The 14,776-nt window shown below is 50.8% G+C and overlaps 1 protein-coding gene across 2 annotated transcripts in view; it reads left to right on the top strand.

Moving 5' to 3' along the window:
• The window catches only part of C11H21orf58 (chromosome 11 C21orf58 homolog), a 40,032-nt gene extending 27,039 nt beyond the window's left edge, over positions 1 to 12,993 (top strand). Inside the window, exons 5-9 of one of the 2 annotated variants that reach the window (XM_054044321.1) lie at positions 4,560 to 4,674; positions 8,002 to 8,141; positions 10,946 to 11,184; positions 11,872 to 11,939; positions 12,808 to 12,993. In XM_054044321.1, coding sequence (XP_053900296.1) covers positions 4,560 to 4,674; positions 8,002 to 8,141; positions 10,946 to 11,184; positions 11,872 to 11,917 — 540 coding nt within the window. In that variant the 3' untranslated portion in view covers positions 11,918 to 11,939; positions 12,808 to 12,993. The remainder of the gene's footprint in view (positions 1 to 4,559; positions 4,675 to 8,001; positions 8,142 to 10,945; positions 11,185 to 11,871; positions 11,940 to 12,807) is intronic. The other variant, XM_054044320.1, reaches the window with a different exon arrangement.
• Positions 12,994 to 14,776: the final 1,783 nt, after the last annotated feature.

Genomic DNA, 14,776 nt, shown 5'->3' on the forward strand with positions numbered 1-14,776 from the left:
AGGAGCCAAGCCAGGAATGATAACGGACATGAGGGATAGCTCAGTGGTTTGAGCATTGGCCAGGGCCGGCTCCAGCATTTCTGCTGCCCCAAGCACCGGCGGCGGCAATTGGAAAAAAAAAAAAGCCGCGATCAGCAGCGGCGGCAGTTCCGCGGCAGGACCTTCACTCCTAGAGGGAGTGAGGGACCTGCCACCCTTGAATTGCCGCAGATGCCGCCCCTCTCCCTTGGCCCAGCTCACCCTCTACTATGGTTCCCAGCCATGGGAACCCTAAGCAACCCAGCTGTCTGTCCTGGAACGTCCTGCTCAGGGACATTTCCCCATCCCTTCCCTGGGGAGCCTCCTGCTTTCGAGGGAGCATTGCCTCCAGCTATGCTGTTCCTGGCAACTTCCTCAGACCCCTTTTCCCTTTAGCCACAGGCTGTTCTGATAGCCCAGCAGGCCTGGCTTTTAGGGTTAGTGACCCTTGCATTCATCCTCTCCGCCTGGGGAGGCAGCAAGCACCAGTGTGCCGCTGAGCCCCATCGCTCTTAAAGGGCCAGGGCCCCTGGGACAAGATATGGCTAACTCTGTTTCACTTCGGGGGGGGGGGGAGGGGAAGCTGCCCCCATTTATGGCACATCTGAATCTAGTACATTAAAAAAGAAGCCTCCTTTAAAAAAGAATCAAACCATAAACCCTCATCTGCCCTTGAGATTTCAGTCAGTGGTGCCCGGCACTGATGCAACCCCCTAGCATAACCTCCCCAAAGCTGTGATATGCCACAGTTTGAACCAGTGCTGGTTACCCGTCTGAGATGCCAGGGTAGCTCCACCACCACTTTGCCTCCTGAATGAGAGGTTTGCCCCAGTGCGGCTGCACCAGTGGCTGTAAGTGGGACAAGGCTCTTGGTAGGCGCCGTGCTGAATTCTGATGTTACAAGTTTGTTCATGACCCGTGGGCTCAGCTTTCCCTGTTGTCAGACACAGGACAGGGAGGCTGCACGTTGTGCCTGCAAGCTAGTAACTAGACACCTGGACAGCCTTAGTTTCTAGAGACCCTTTGTGACAGGGTGTCCCCCATTCCGGGGTGCCACCTGATGTACTGGGGTTCCACTGAGCCCACCCGTTCCACCAGCCTGGGCTCCCTCTCTCTGCCCTGCTGAGCCAGGCCCTCAAGCCTCGTCTAGCACACACACGGGTAGGGACACACCCAGCTGCAGAATGACACGGATACTGAAATCAGTGCTGCATGGGAAGGCCCAGCACTTAGGTGCACACACCATCTGGACTATAAACCCAAAATTATATTGTCTTGCACTGCACAGAAATCTATACAGCGTAAGTTCATAAAATCTGTCCACTCCCTCAGTGTGGAGGAAGATAGGCACAGCTTTTTACCCCCCAGTTATGAATTACACAAACTGGTTTTAGAATAAACAAAAATAAAGTTTATTAACTACAAAAGGTAAATTTTAAGTGATTATAAGGGATAGCAAACAGATCAAAGCAGATTCCTGAGCAAATCAAACAAAAAAACTCTAAGCTTAATACACTAAATTAACTGGTTAACAGTATCACGTTCTCACCCTAAATGTTGTTTTGTGCAGGTTGTAGAGTTTCTTGAAGGTAACCTGCACTGCTTGCAGCTTAAATCTTCAGGTTTTCCTTTCACAGGCTAGACCAGGGGTGTCAATCTGAGCTTGAGAAGGAGCCAGAATTTGCCAATGAACATTGCCAAAGAGCACAGTAATATGTCAGCAGCCCCCTATCAGCTCTCCCGCCCTGCCTGCCAGCTGCCCACCCATCAGCGCCTCCCCTCCCTCCCTGTGTCTCACGCAGCATGCAGAAGGCTCTGGGGAGTGAGGAGAAGAGCAAGGGCGCGGCAGGCTCAGGGAAGGGGGCGGGAAGGGACAGGGCCTTAGAGGAAGGGATGACGTGGGGGCAGGGCCTGTGGCAGAGGCAGGGGTTGAACAGTGAGTATTGGAAAGTTGGCACCTGTAGCTCCAGCCCCAGAGTCAGTGTCTATGAAAGGAGCCGCATATTAACCTCTGAAAAGCTGCATGCGGTTCTGGAGCCACAGGTTGGCCACTCCTGGGCTAGACCTTTCTCACCTGAGCCCAGTCCCTGCCCCCCCCCCCAGCTTTGTTCCTTTCTCTTCAGGTGTTTTCAGCAGTTTTCCTTCTTGGGCGGGAAGGCAGTGGAGAAGAACCAAGATTAACTCATTCCCCAGCCTTAAATAGGATTTGCATATGGCAGGAATCCTTTATTTCCTAGTTTGACCCCCCACCTCCTCTTAATGGAAAAACACTAAAAGTCCAAGATGGTGTCCCTGTCAAAGCAGCATCCCAGGGAACTTCTCAGGAAGGAAGGAAATTAGTATCTTCAAAGTCCTATTGTCCTTCCTAATTGCCCATCTAGGCTGATTGCATACTGTCTGATGGGCGTTCCCCAAGTGTAAACACAGTTATAATTGTTATATAGTCAATATTTGTATCTGAAGATACGGAAATTATACATGCATACAAATAGGATAATCATATTCAGTAAATCATAACCTTTCCAATGATACCTCTGTGACGTTATCTGATTAAAATATGACCATGTAGAACATTGTTGCTACCACTGTAATATAATTGCAACAAATCTTGTACAAAATGGGCATGTAAGATGTCTATGGAAAGGTTATGACTCACTGAAAAAGACTATATTATCTGTATGTATGTATCATTTTTGTATTTGGAGTTATGAGTATTGGCTCTATACCTGGATTTCAGATGTTGCTCCTGGGGTAACACCCACAAGATACACCTACCTCTACCCCGCTATAACGCGGTCGTGGGGAGCCAAAAATCCCTACTGCATTATAGCTGAAGCCCTGTTATATCGTGGTAGGGGTGGCAGGGCTCCAGAGATAATTTAAAGAGCTCTGGGCTCCAGCCGCTGCGGGGAGCCCCAGGCCCTTTAAATCGCCGGCAAGCCCCGCTGCTGCAGTCCTGGGGTAGTAGCAGCAGGGCTCCAGCGGTGATTTAAAGGGCCCTGGGCTCTCCGCAGCAGCCGGAGCCCCGGACCCTTTAAAGCGCCACCGGAGCCCCGCTGCTACCGCGCTATACGCGAACCCGTGTTATATCAGGCCGTGTTATAGCGGGGTAGAGGTGTATTTAGCCTGCACATCTTGAAGGGGCTATTCAAATTAAGTGGCTCATCAACATATACTGAACTCACAATGGACCATGGGAGACTCCTATCTACACTTCATGGACTTTCCTGCTATGACTAAGCGAAATCATGCATTGACGTGTGACTTGCCCATGTCACTTCAAACTCCATCTTTTACCTATGATTGTCCACTAACTGTGCTGAGAGCTTTGTTTGGAACAAGGGGTTTCCCTCCATGTGGCAGAAGCTATAAAAAGCACTGGAAACATCTCCATTTTGCCTCTTTCCTGCTCAAGCCTCTGGACAATGGACTTACACTAATGGGAGCATTCTAACCAAGGGACTGAGGATCTTCTAATGATTTGGAAGGAACCACAGACTTGACTAAAGCCAGCAGTTGATTCCATCACTGCTACAAGCCTGAACCAATAACTTGCAATCATTGTATGTATTTGATTCCTTTAACTAATTTTAACTCTCTTCTTTCTTTCTTCTGCTATGTCTACACTACCGCAGTAAGTCGACCTATGCTACGCAACTCCAGCTATGTGAATAAAGTAGCTGGAGTCGACGTACCATAGATCTAGTTACCACGGGGTCTACACCATGGGGGGTCAATGGAAGAAAATCTCCCGTTGACTTACCTTACTCTTCTCGTCGGGGGTAGAGTACAGGGATCGACTGGAAAACAATCTGCAGTCGATTTGGCGGGTCTTTACTAGACTTGCTAACTCGACCACCGGTGAATTGATCTCAGAGCGTCGATCCCTGCTGTAGTGTAGACCTGCCCATAAATAAATTTTTAGATATTAGATACTAAAGGATTGGCAACGGCATGATTATTGGGTAAGATCTGAGATATATATTGACCTGGGTGTGTGGCTGATCCTTTGGGATCAGAACCACCTTTCATTTGATGAAATTGGTTGTAAAGAACCACTCGTCTTAAAGTCTAGTGTTTTTAGTGGTGATACAAGGACTGGAATGCCTAAGGAAACTGCTTTTTTGACTTCTTGTTAGCCAGTGTGGTGCAACAGAAGTTCACTTTTATTGCTGGTTTGGTATATCTTATGGGAGAATAGTCACCAGTTTTGTGGGGGGTGTCTGCCCTATTTCTCAGCAGTTTGTCCTGAATTTGGTATTCTCAGTTGTGACCCATGAAGGTACAGTTACAACCTCACATGACCCATCTTGCATAAAACATATCTTAGTTATGCCATATTCTTATCATAAGCATATCTCTATGAAGAATATGGGGCATAGAGTCACACCCTTATCTTTGAGCTGGACACCTGTAGGTGTAACGTGTGGCTCAGCTGTGAAGCATGCAGGGCATCAGAAAATGAAACGCAGTAGCCCAGAGAGCCCAGCATTGCAGGCAGATGGCAATCCTGACTCCTCTTATTTTCCTTTTGTTCCTAGATGCCTCAGCAACCTGCAACCATCATCCAACAGTTACCTCAGCAGCCACCTCTCATCACACAGATCCCGCCTCCACAGCCCCTCCCGGTCCCCCGTTCTGGAAGCATTAAGGAAGGTAAGCCACCCTAACATGCTGGGTCATTCAGTGCTCCGAGATCAGAGGGAGCTCAGGAAAGCAGGAGAAAGTATCACTGTGGTGACATGAGACAGCACTCAAGTTACCTTGTGACCTAGCACAACCAGGCTGTCAATGGAATTACTGGTCTTGCCAATCAAATATCTGGGCCCTCTGACGTGGGAACTTAGAATAACTTTAGCGCTGCTGGGCACTTTATCTTGCAACAGACAGAGGCACTGTACATTTGGTAAAAACCAGGTTAAGCTGCGGAGAGGGTTTGGGGAAAGTAGAACATACTGGTTAAATATTAACAAGGGCATTTGTAGCTCAAACTTTTACAAACAACTAATAACGCTACAATGAGCAAACAGGGATTTTGTACCCACTGTCCATTCTCCTTCGTACAATATCAGCGTTTATTTTAAAACGTGTAGGAACCGCCTGTCATTGGAAACAAGGGGCGGCAGCTGAACGTGCTACCCTGCATGCACATAAACAAATTGGTTTTGTGTTTCTAAATGGAAGTGGGCAAGGTCCAAGAATAGCATATGGAGCTAATATCTGGGCTTCTTTCCCCAACTCAGATTTTTGCGTGAGGTTTCCTGGTACTGCAGGGAAATGAAAAAATCAAAGAGCAACTCCACAGTCTGTTGCTTGGGGATTTAATAAAGTCTCTGGTTTATTTGAATCAATTTATTTTCTAAAACAAAATGGACCACATTTATGTCTGACTACCCTGAAGTTGAATGCAGCGTTCTTGTAACCATTTAGATCCCAGGATATTAGAGAGACAAGGTAGGTGAGATAATAGCTTTTATTGGACCAACTTCTGCTGGTGAGAGAGACAAGCTTTTGAGCCACACAGAGCTCTGTTGGTCCAATAAAAGCTATTACCTCACCCATCTTGTCTCTCTAATTCCCTGAAGATGATGCATTTACCCCAGGGATGAATTTGGCTCAATATGTCCAGTTAAATGAAAAACCTGGTTACTTTAATTGTTTTTGTGTTGTGGTTGAATTGATTCTGGTGCCAATATACCAGGGTGATTGGTTCAAGGTGGATATATACTTTAGATGCATTTTTAAATCCACATGGAAAGAAATTTCAGGGTGACAGTTTAATGTCTCGTAAAGCTGGAGAAGATGTTTAAACAAACATTTAAAAGAAATGTTTTCCTTTCCCTTGTTTTTCCCCTCAAATTTCGGGTCATGTTTTCTGGTGATAGAAGCCCTGGGTGATTAACAGTTTGTCCCTCAGCAGCTCAGCGGCTGTCCCTGTGTGATCTCGCGGTGAAGGGATGATGCTCACTTTGAGGCCTCCCAATCATTTTCATGGCAGCAAACGAAGGTCCCAGACACAGGCCTGTACCGCAGCTGTGTGCTGCACAGTGGTTTGGGCTCCAGGGAGTAGGTGCAGACCATCTTTCACTTTCAGTTTGTGTAGGTTCTCACTAGAGCGCCGGGAAACCTGTAAAATTCCCCACTGCCTCAGCTCATGTTTGTGCGACGTCCGGGACCCAGCCGTGCTGGCTGGGCTCTCGTACGTTCCTGCAGACTGCCCACAATGAGCTTTTTGTGAAACATTTTCTCTGCTTGGCTTCCCACAGAATTGGACAGGCTGCAGCTGGCGGGACAAGGCTGGTTTCTTGGGATAGATCATTCAATGGAAAGCCTGTAGTATCCTCCTGTGCCCTGGTTGGCTGTGGTTGTGCTCTGTGGCCAGCGGGGCTAGCCCAGCCCAGCCCAGTCCAGCCCAGCAGAAGCTGTTGTCAGGGGGTTTCTCAGGCTGACCTCTCTGATTCATCTGGAAAAACAAAGAAGAGAGCACACTGTCCCAGTCCCCATGGCTGCGTCAGTCTTGTACCTCCCTGTAGGGGTTCGGCCAGGGATTGTCCCCGTCCGGGGCGGCGGGGAACCAGGCCGCGTCACTACTTAGGTCACTTGAGTAGGGGAATTAGCCTGGCTTTGCGGCAAACAGTCAGCAGCTCAGGAGGGGCTGAGCAAACAGTTTAAAAATATTAGCAAGCCCCGGCCCTGGATCAGGGCGAGGCAACAAACAGTCAGGAGCTCAGGCCCTCAGGCAGGGGCTGAGCAGACAAGTAAGTTCAGGAGGCCCAGGACCTGGCTCCGAAGGGCTGGGAGAGGGGGAGACGGCCACCCGCACGTTGGGTGGCAGGGGGGACGCAGGCCCACCCACTCCACTGCATCCCAGCCCGGGGCACTAGCCCGCTGCTGTGTCAGTGGGGATCCTGACCGCAACACACTGACATTGGCTCTGGGTGTGCTGCAGCCAGACTAGGGTCGGCTGCCCCCGGGCTACTTCCTACCTCCCCCTCTAGAGGTACCTGGGTCTGGACGGAGTCTTCCAAGGAATCGCGCACCAGGGGCTCCTCCGGGTACCCGGCGAGCGGCAGGCTTGGCAGCTCCTCTGGGTAATTTGCCACAGGCAGGTTTACCAATTTCTCCGGGGCCTGGTCGGTACCTGGCCAGTCCTCGGGTCAGCTGCAAACTGCAGGAGTCTCCCCACCGGGAGCTAGGCCACAGGTGTCTGTCTTCTCTGGCCTTTAGTGAGCTCTGGGGTTGGGCTTTTGTACTTCCTGTCCTGCGCCCTGACCTCTGGGGGGCAGGTGCAAGCTCCACTGGCTCTGCCCACTTTGGCGCCCGAAGGGGCTCGTCCCCCTCCGGGGTGGTGGGGAGCCAGGCTGCCTCGCTACACTCCCGCAGTTACCCTGCGTGTTGGGAATACTCTCATGGTCCAAATGGGCAGGAATCCAGTGACACGGAATTGAGAATGTGGGTCGGTGACGTGTTTCAGCCACAGGCAAACCAGGTGTTTGAACGGGAACCTTGTGGGACTTCCTGGCCTGTAAAGCCGTAGGAACTGGTTTCTACGCAAATACTTGTGATGAGCCTCTTTGGACCTGCGTGTGCAGAGCTTTGGTCAGCTAGGGTCTGCCCTTTCTGAATCCGCCGCTGTCTGAGAGTCTGGACAGGCCCAAAGCAGCGAGCCTTGCCTTAGTTTGGGTCACAAACACGTAGCGAGGGCTTCTTCGCAGAGACAGGGAAAAACTAAGCTGGGCTGAGAGTCTGAACGCTCTCATCCAGCCCATAAAGGGCAGTCACTGGCCAAGGAGATAGCGGTGTCTACTAACATTCTCCTCCTCCAAGTGCGAAAGGCCCTTTCAAGATCCCCTTTCAGCTGCCTTCTCTAAGTCAGAGCTGTCTGGGCGCTCTGCTAAGGATCTGACCCACTGAGACACCCCTTTCCCTCTGTCTCTCACTGGCAATGCTGTTCCTTTCCCTTTGGGATTTTTCTGTTCCCAGACATGGTGGAGATGATGTTGATGCAGAACGCTCAGATGCACCAGATCATTATGCAGAACATGATGCTGAAAGCTCTGCCACCGATGGCGTTCTCACAGCCCGGTGGGACCGGGCCTCCCTTGCTGCAGCACACCCAGCAGGTAATGACATTCACCCCTTCAAAGAGCTCCCCGAGCAAGCAGTTGCTGGGGCAGGAGACGGGGAGCCGATCTCCACGTGCCGGTGCAGGGCCTGGGGATTGGGGAGCGCGTTTTGAATATTTGGGCCTGAATGCAGCTTCAGAACCCATTGCCCATGGAAGCACGTTGTAGGGCACTGCACACTCTGGCCAATCTATGGGATGAGCTCAGGCTGGATGGTGTCTTCTGGAGCTGAACCTGCCCCCCTTCCCCCCCCATGTCTCCTGATTCTGCCTGGGGTGACGGAGGAGTTCAGCTGCTGCGCCACCCCTGGATAGGGTGTACAGGGTATGCTCCCCCCTCCACAGCAGGCCAGCTCTGCTCTGCCACGACCTCACCTCCTCTCTGCCCAGCACTGGGCTCGTCCAGGCCTGGGGCCAGACTGTGTTTGGCAATGTGCAGGTTCCCGCTGCACTCCTGCAGGCTGGGTACACTCCAGCCCTAAGAGCATAGCTGAATTGCACATGAGAAAACAGTCAGTCATCCAGGGAAGAGCCCACTTCCCAGATGCCCACATGCTGCCTGGTGACTGAGAACCTGGGATTCTGCCGCAGGCTGGGGCAGACACTTGCATTTCAATTCATGGGAATATTTCTATGGGCCTTCCATTTCCTGAAAGCTTATTTTGCTGGAACCCGTAACTGGTAACGTCTGGCGTGGCGCTTTGCGATGGGCTGGAACGGAAGCACTGATGTGGTGGTGGTGCCTAGAGACCGCAGTCAGGATCAGGGCCCTGTGTGCTCGGGGCTGGGCACACCCACACGTGTAGAGACATTTTCCAAAAGCACCGAAGGGCCAGATTTATAAAGATTTGTCTAACGCCCACTGAAATCCACAGGAGTCAGGTGCCTTCATACCTTTAAACTCTGGCCCTAAGTGACTTAGGAGCCTCTGTCTCATTGAAAGTCAATGGCAGTTAGGCTCCTAGGCTCATCTGAAAATCCCACTAGGTGCCACTCTGCATCTTTAGGCACCTAAATCCATTTACAAATCTGGCTCTAAGTGCCTAAGGCCCAGATTATTAAAGGTATCAAGGCACTAAACTCCCATTGACCTCAATGGTGGAGTTAGGTACCTAAATCCTTTAGGTGAAATGCACCTGAAATGTGAAATGTGACACAGGAACCTAAGCCACTGAGGTGCATTTGAAAATGTTACCCCAGCCCCTGCTCGGAGGGGTTTCCAATCTAAGCAGTTAATTTGGGAGTTCCACTGGACGCCTCACGCTGTGCTGAGAGATGCCCTGGGCTTCCCTCCCCATTTCACACCTGCACGCGTGCCAGGGCCCTTTCTTTTCTCTCTGCGCACAGACCAGAAAGCGCTCTGGCTCCCGACCTCACTCAGGCGTGATGCTCTCTGGCCCCCTTGTGTTAAGACCATCACCAGCACACATCTGAGCTTGTAACACTCCCCCGGCTGGTAACACCTTCGCTGGGTGCTATTTCCAGCTCTAACGGATGGCTTACACAGCCCAACCCCCTTGCGTTCACAGGGCTCTGTCTGCTAGGAAACACAACACCCTTCGGCTGCGGTGGGTGGGGGGCGGAGCTGGCATTTGCTGCACCTGTTCAGCCCACTTCTCTACATCAGACGTACTCCAGTGTTTAAGAGCAGCTGTCGGCTCTCCTGTTTCAGGACAAGCTCTGCAGCAACTGGCAGAGTATCGCACTAGGGGAAGCATGAATCTTCTCCGCTGTGCCTGATCTCAGCCAGGTTTGTTATGGAGTGGCATTTGCACCACACCCCAGAGCAGTGCGCAGTGTGACAAGGGCTGGGGAGGGCGGGAATGCCTGTGCTCATAGGGGGACACGCGAGGAAAATCAGGGTGCTCATAGACACTGCAGCACTGTCTTAAAGGGGGAGTAGTGCACTACGAGTGTCGCAGCACTGCCAGAGAGATCCCATCTGGCTGCCCCCCCACCTGCCCGGCACACACTCTGTCTGCCCTTCTTTGTACTCTCCTCACTTCAATTTTGGTGGCTTTAACATCCCGGGTGAATATTCTCGTCTGCATTGAATGGAAAGGCAGAGCCTTGTTTAATGCGGTGCCTGATGCTGCTTGTCCCTAGCCTGGGCGGGGGGGGGGGGGGGGGGGGGGGTTGCAGGAGGGGAGAGCAAACAGCCTGATCACAGGCTAAAGGAAATGAGAAGAGTAAAAGGTCAGGAGCCTGCACCTAAGAGCCAAGGAACAAGCAGAGCCGCCCTCTTGTTCTTTACATCTCCTGGCAAGGCCAGTCGCTTTGCCCCGGCCGTTCCCGAGGTGGGGGAGTGGGAGTGGAGCCAGAGCGTGCGGTATGTCTGCACTGCAGTTAGACACCCGCGGCTGGCCCATGGCAGTTGACTCGACTCACGGGGTTGTTTAATTGGGTTTAGATGTTCGAGTTCGGGCTGGAGCAGAAGCTCTGGAACCCCCCAAGGGGAGGTCCCAGACCTGGACACCAGCCTGAGCCCGAACGTCTACAGTGCAGTTAAAAAGCCCCGTAGCCCAAGCCCCTTAACCCAGGTCAGCTGGCATGGGCCAGCCGCCAGTGTCTAATTGCAGGATAGACAGACCCTGGCTGTCTGGGTGGGACCCAGTCACCCATGCCATGCTGCAGTTGTTATCGCACTGTCGTCAGTGTAGCTGGGCCGTGGGCCCAGGACAAGGGAATGCTCTTTATGAAGAGTGCTCCAAGCTGGCACTCCGTTGGTGAGTAACAGACCATTGTGCTCACCTGCCATATGGGTACAAATTTAACAAATTTCCCTTTTTCCCTTAAATTGAGGATCCCCAGTTTGCTGCTCCAGTTGTTGTGAAAGCAGAAAAACCAAGGCCATCCACAGTGCATCATCACCACCATTACCCTTCCCCAGGAGTGCAGGCCATTCCTTCTCAGCTGCCCCCAGTTGGCTACTCCATGTGGCCCCCTGTGATGCCATCCAGCCTCATGGGACAGACTGGAGGATTCCCATCCGCTGTGCATCACATGTCTGGCCCAACTAGCACCTTCCCTGCAATGCACACGTAAGTCAATAAGCTGCCACGCCAGGAGCTGTTCTAGTCCCTTTCCTCCTGCTGCCTTGGGGTGGCTAAGCGGGCTCACAGGAGGCCAGAGCAGCAGATGCCCTGAGGTCCGACTTACCGTTGGTTTCTGACTACCCCACAGGGCCAGCCCAGCCTATTTTCTTTAATATGCTTTGCTTTGCTTTGCAAACTGAGTTTAAGTGACATCAAGCGTTCTGTGGTGCTGGGAGAGACTCTGCGATCGGAGCTGGCCTTGCTGAGTAACTGACCCGCACTGACTGCTGGTCAAATGGGAGTGTCACACAAGAGCTACAAACACGACAGTGGAAACAGCGTTTGGGATACTATCCCTGGGGGACACCAGCTGGAAGATCCCAATTGCTCCAGTTGGCAACTGCTTTTCAGAATGAGTAGCAGGGATGATGTTCTGTGGCTCCTGGGTCTCCATGAGAGCTCAACGGAGCCCTTTAAAACCCGAAAATGCCCAGCATCCACTGTAATCAAACTCGGGTTATCATTGCCCTCAGGCGTGACGTCCCTAAAACACCAGAGAAACAGTGAAAGGTTTAGGAACAAGACTAGGCCCTACGACAAATATTTATTGACCAGGAAGAAGAATTTATTCCTGGAATAAAGCTGAGCCCTTGGTATGCATCCAAGTTTCTAACTGTTTTTTCTTTTTCCAAGTGTAGTACCCGATGGACTCCTCCACAGCCTGCCCCCGGGTTTGTAGACTCCTCAAGCCTCTAGCAAAGGTAACCAATCATCTCAGCTCTTTCTTTCACAGTGCACCTCTGCCCTGTGCACTCCCTGCTGTCCCAGAGCTTCTCCTGACTGGATATTGCCAATTGCAGCACAGTCTGCTGGGGCTGGCTTTTGGGTTTTTGCACAGTCATCCAGTGACGTCTCAACCTGGCCATTATTGGCCAGCCAGCTCCTTGGGAGTGTCGCGGTCCGAGCAGCCCTTGAGGAGGAATCTGAAGACACAGACATGTCATGGCAATGGGCGACTCCACGGAGGGAATTTGGCCCAGTAGCTGAGGGGTTTGTCGCATGGCACTGTTGTTGCTTTCATTTGAATCACGCGTTTGTTTCGGTGCCATTTCTCTGACGTTACAGCCTGGAAATGCTTTGTAAACAAAGTTCCAGATGCAGAGGCTGCACCCTGAAACATAGTGAGGACAGGGATGGACGGGGTCTGTTTGCATTGGCATTCATCCCGCTGTGCTCACAGTGGGATCTGAGCTCGGGACCATAGCTCAGGAGAGGGTCAGCTAAACAGATCATAGCATGTTGAACACTCCTAACCCTGTTGCTTGATAGACAGCGTGCTGCAGGCTAGAAGAACTATTCTCTGAGAGCTAAACACTGAGCAGTGCTGGGCACCTGTAAGTCTCACCGAAGTCAATGTGAGTTGCTGGTGTTCCACCCCTCCTCAGTGCATCCAGCCTGGGAAGATTTGGGCCACATCATTTAAAAAGGATTTTCCCCTTTGTCTCTAAAGTTCCTCTCTAGCCAAGGGTCCCGTGCCCCTATGCACTTTACACCATCCTTTTATAGTTACACCAAGCATATGCTATGGGCTAGCATCATATACTTGACAGCCATTTCTTTCTGTTGCAGGTGGCTAGTGAGTGGACATGGACTGTATGCGTCACCCATGCACGTGGAGCATAGCATCACTGGAGACGACTTTCTTTAGAGAGTTCCTAAAAGATTCTGGCTGACAGGAATCTGCTTTATAAATAGTCACGTGCCATTAGTGAAGCTGACAACCAAGGGAGAGGTAGCAGAACTGTGTAATAAACTGTGGAAATACAAAAAAACATATTGTTACCGCTTCTGGATCTGGGCAGTTAGCCAAAACTTTGGGGCCCTGTCAGGACCCATATGAAAGACTCCCTAAGCTTATTTCTACCAGCTTAGGTTAAAAACTCCCCAAGGCACAAATTCCGCCTTGTACCGTGGATTAGGTAACGCTGCCACCACCAAGTGATTAGACAAAACTCAGGGAAAGGACCACTGGGAGTTCCTACTCCCCTCTAATATCCCCCCAAGCCCTACACCCCCTGTCCTAGGGAGGCTTGAGAATAAACAAGATGAGCATAGACCAACCTTGGGGTTTTTTAGGACACTAAAAAAAAACAATCAAATTCTTTAAAAAACAGAACTTTATTAGAAAGAAAAAAGGTAAAAGAAGCACCTCTGTAAAATTAGAATGGAAGATAATCTCACAGGGCAATCAGATTCAAAACACAGAGGATTTCCCTCTGGGCAAAACTTTAAAGTTACAAAAAGAAAACCAGGAATACACCTCCCTTGCAGCACCGAGAAAATCACAAGCCAAAATAAAAGTAAGTTAACGCATTCCCTTGCTAGTACTTGTCTTCGGCAAGAACCCGGAACAGACAGACACAGAACAGACAAAGAAAGCCTTTCTCCCCCAGATCTGAAAGTATCTTGTCCCCTTATTGGTCCTTTTGGTCAGGTGCCAGCTAGGTTACCTGAGCTTCTTAACCCTTTACAGGGAAAAGGATTTTGTGCCTCTGGCCAGGAGGGATTTTATATTTATATTCCTGTATACAGGAAGGTTGTTACCCTTCCCTTTATATTTATGACAGGCCCTGAGGCTGTTTCCATTAGAAGGAGAAATTGATGATAGACAGCTATTTCTTTGATGCAATCCTGATTATTTAGGAAGAATGTAAACAAAGTCCTATTTCCTTGAACACAAGAGGATGCAAACAACAGGCGACAGTTTCTTTGCTCACAATTCCAAGCTTCTATTAGCCAGCACTTGACCCCAAAGCTCTTAGGGCTTGTCTATACTGCAGTCAGGAGCTGTGATTGCAGCAGGTGTAGACAACCAAACTTGCTTTGATGCTGCTGGCGTGAATAATAGCAATGCAGCCACAGCAGAGAGGAGATGGCAGCCACTCAGGTGTGCACCCGGGGTCCTGGCCGGGCAGGGCTAGCCCATGCAGCTGGCCAGGCTGTCATGGCTTCACTGCTATTGTTACTCAAGCCCTGGCTACATGTGCTGCAATCACACTCCCAATTGCAGCATAGACACGCCCTTAGCTTTTCCTCAGGATGGTGCTACCAGTGCCTCGGTGGCTGTGTCTGGCACTTCCTTGCTGCCTTCTCTGTCTCCTTTTGTGGTGTTTCTCCTTCTTCTCTTTCTGTGTCCCCTGTCCCTCCCCCAGATCTACCGGAACAGTACCCAGGGAAAGTACCTCTGCCCACTTATTTCAAATTCCTGAGTGGCCTCACATGTGCCTCTGTTCTGACTGCAACGTGGCCACAACTGTTCAAAAATCAAAACCAAACTCTCACAAAAAGCCCTTTCTTTTCCCCATGCTACAGGGAATTTCTCCCCCAATCCCATAGGCCTGAAGTGCGGGGTGAGTCTGGGCCACCACTGGGGTTTAGGTCCAATATGGAATTTTTAGTGCACAGTAGCAAGGTTCAGACAGCCAGTTAGCACACAGCAGGCTAATACATGGTAGATTTACACCCCAGCTTGCCACTTACTAAGTCTGTATAAACAAGCCCCTCCTTTCCCAGGTGATTCACACTAGACTACAGACAG

This window comes from Malaclemys terrapin, chromosome 11 (assembly GCF_027887155.1).
Source record: "Malaclemys terrapin pileata isolate rMalTer1 chromosome 11, rMalTer1.hap1, whole genome shotgun sequence".
NCBI lineage: Eukaryota > Metazoa > Chordata > Testudines > Emydidae > Malaclemys > Malaclemys terrapin.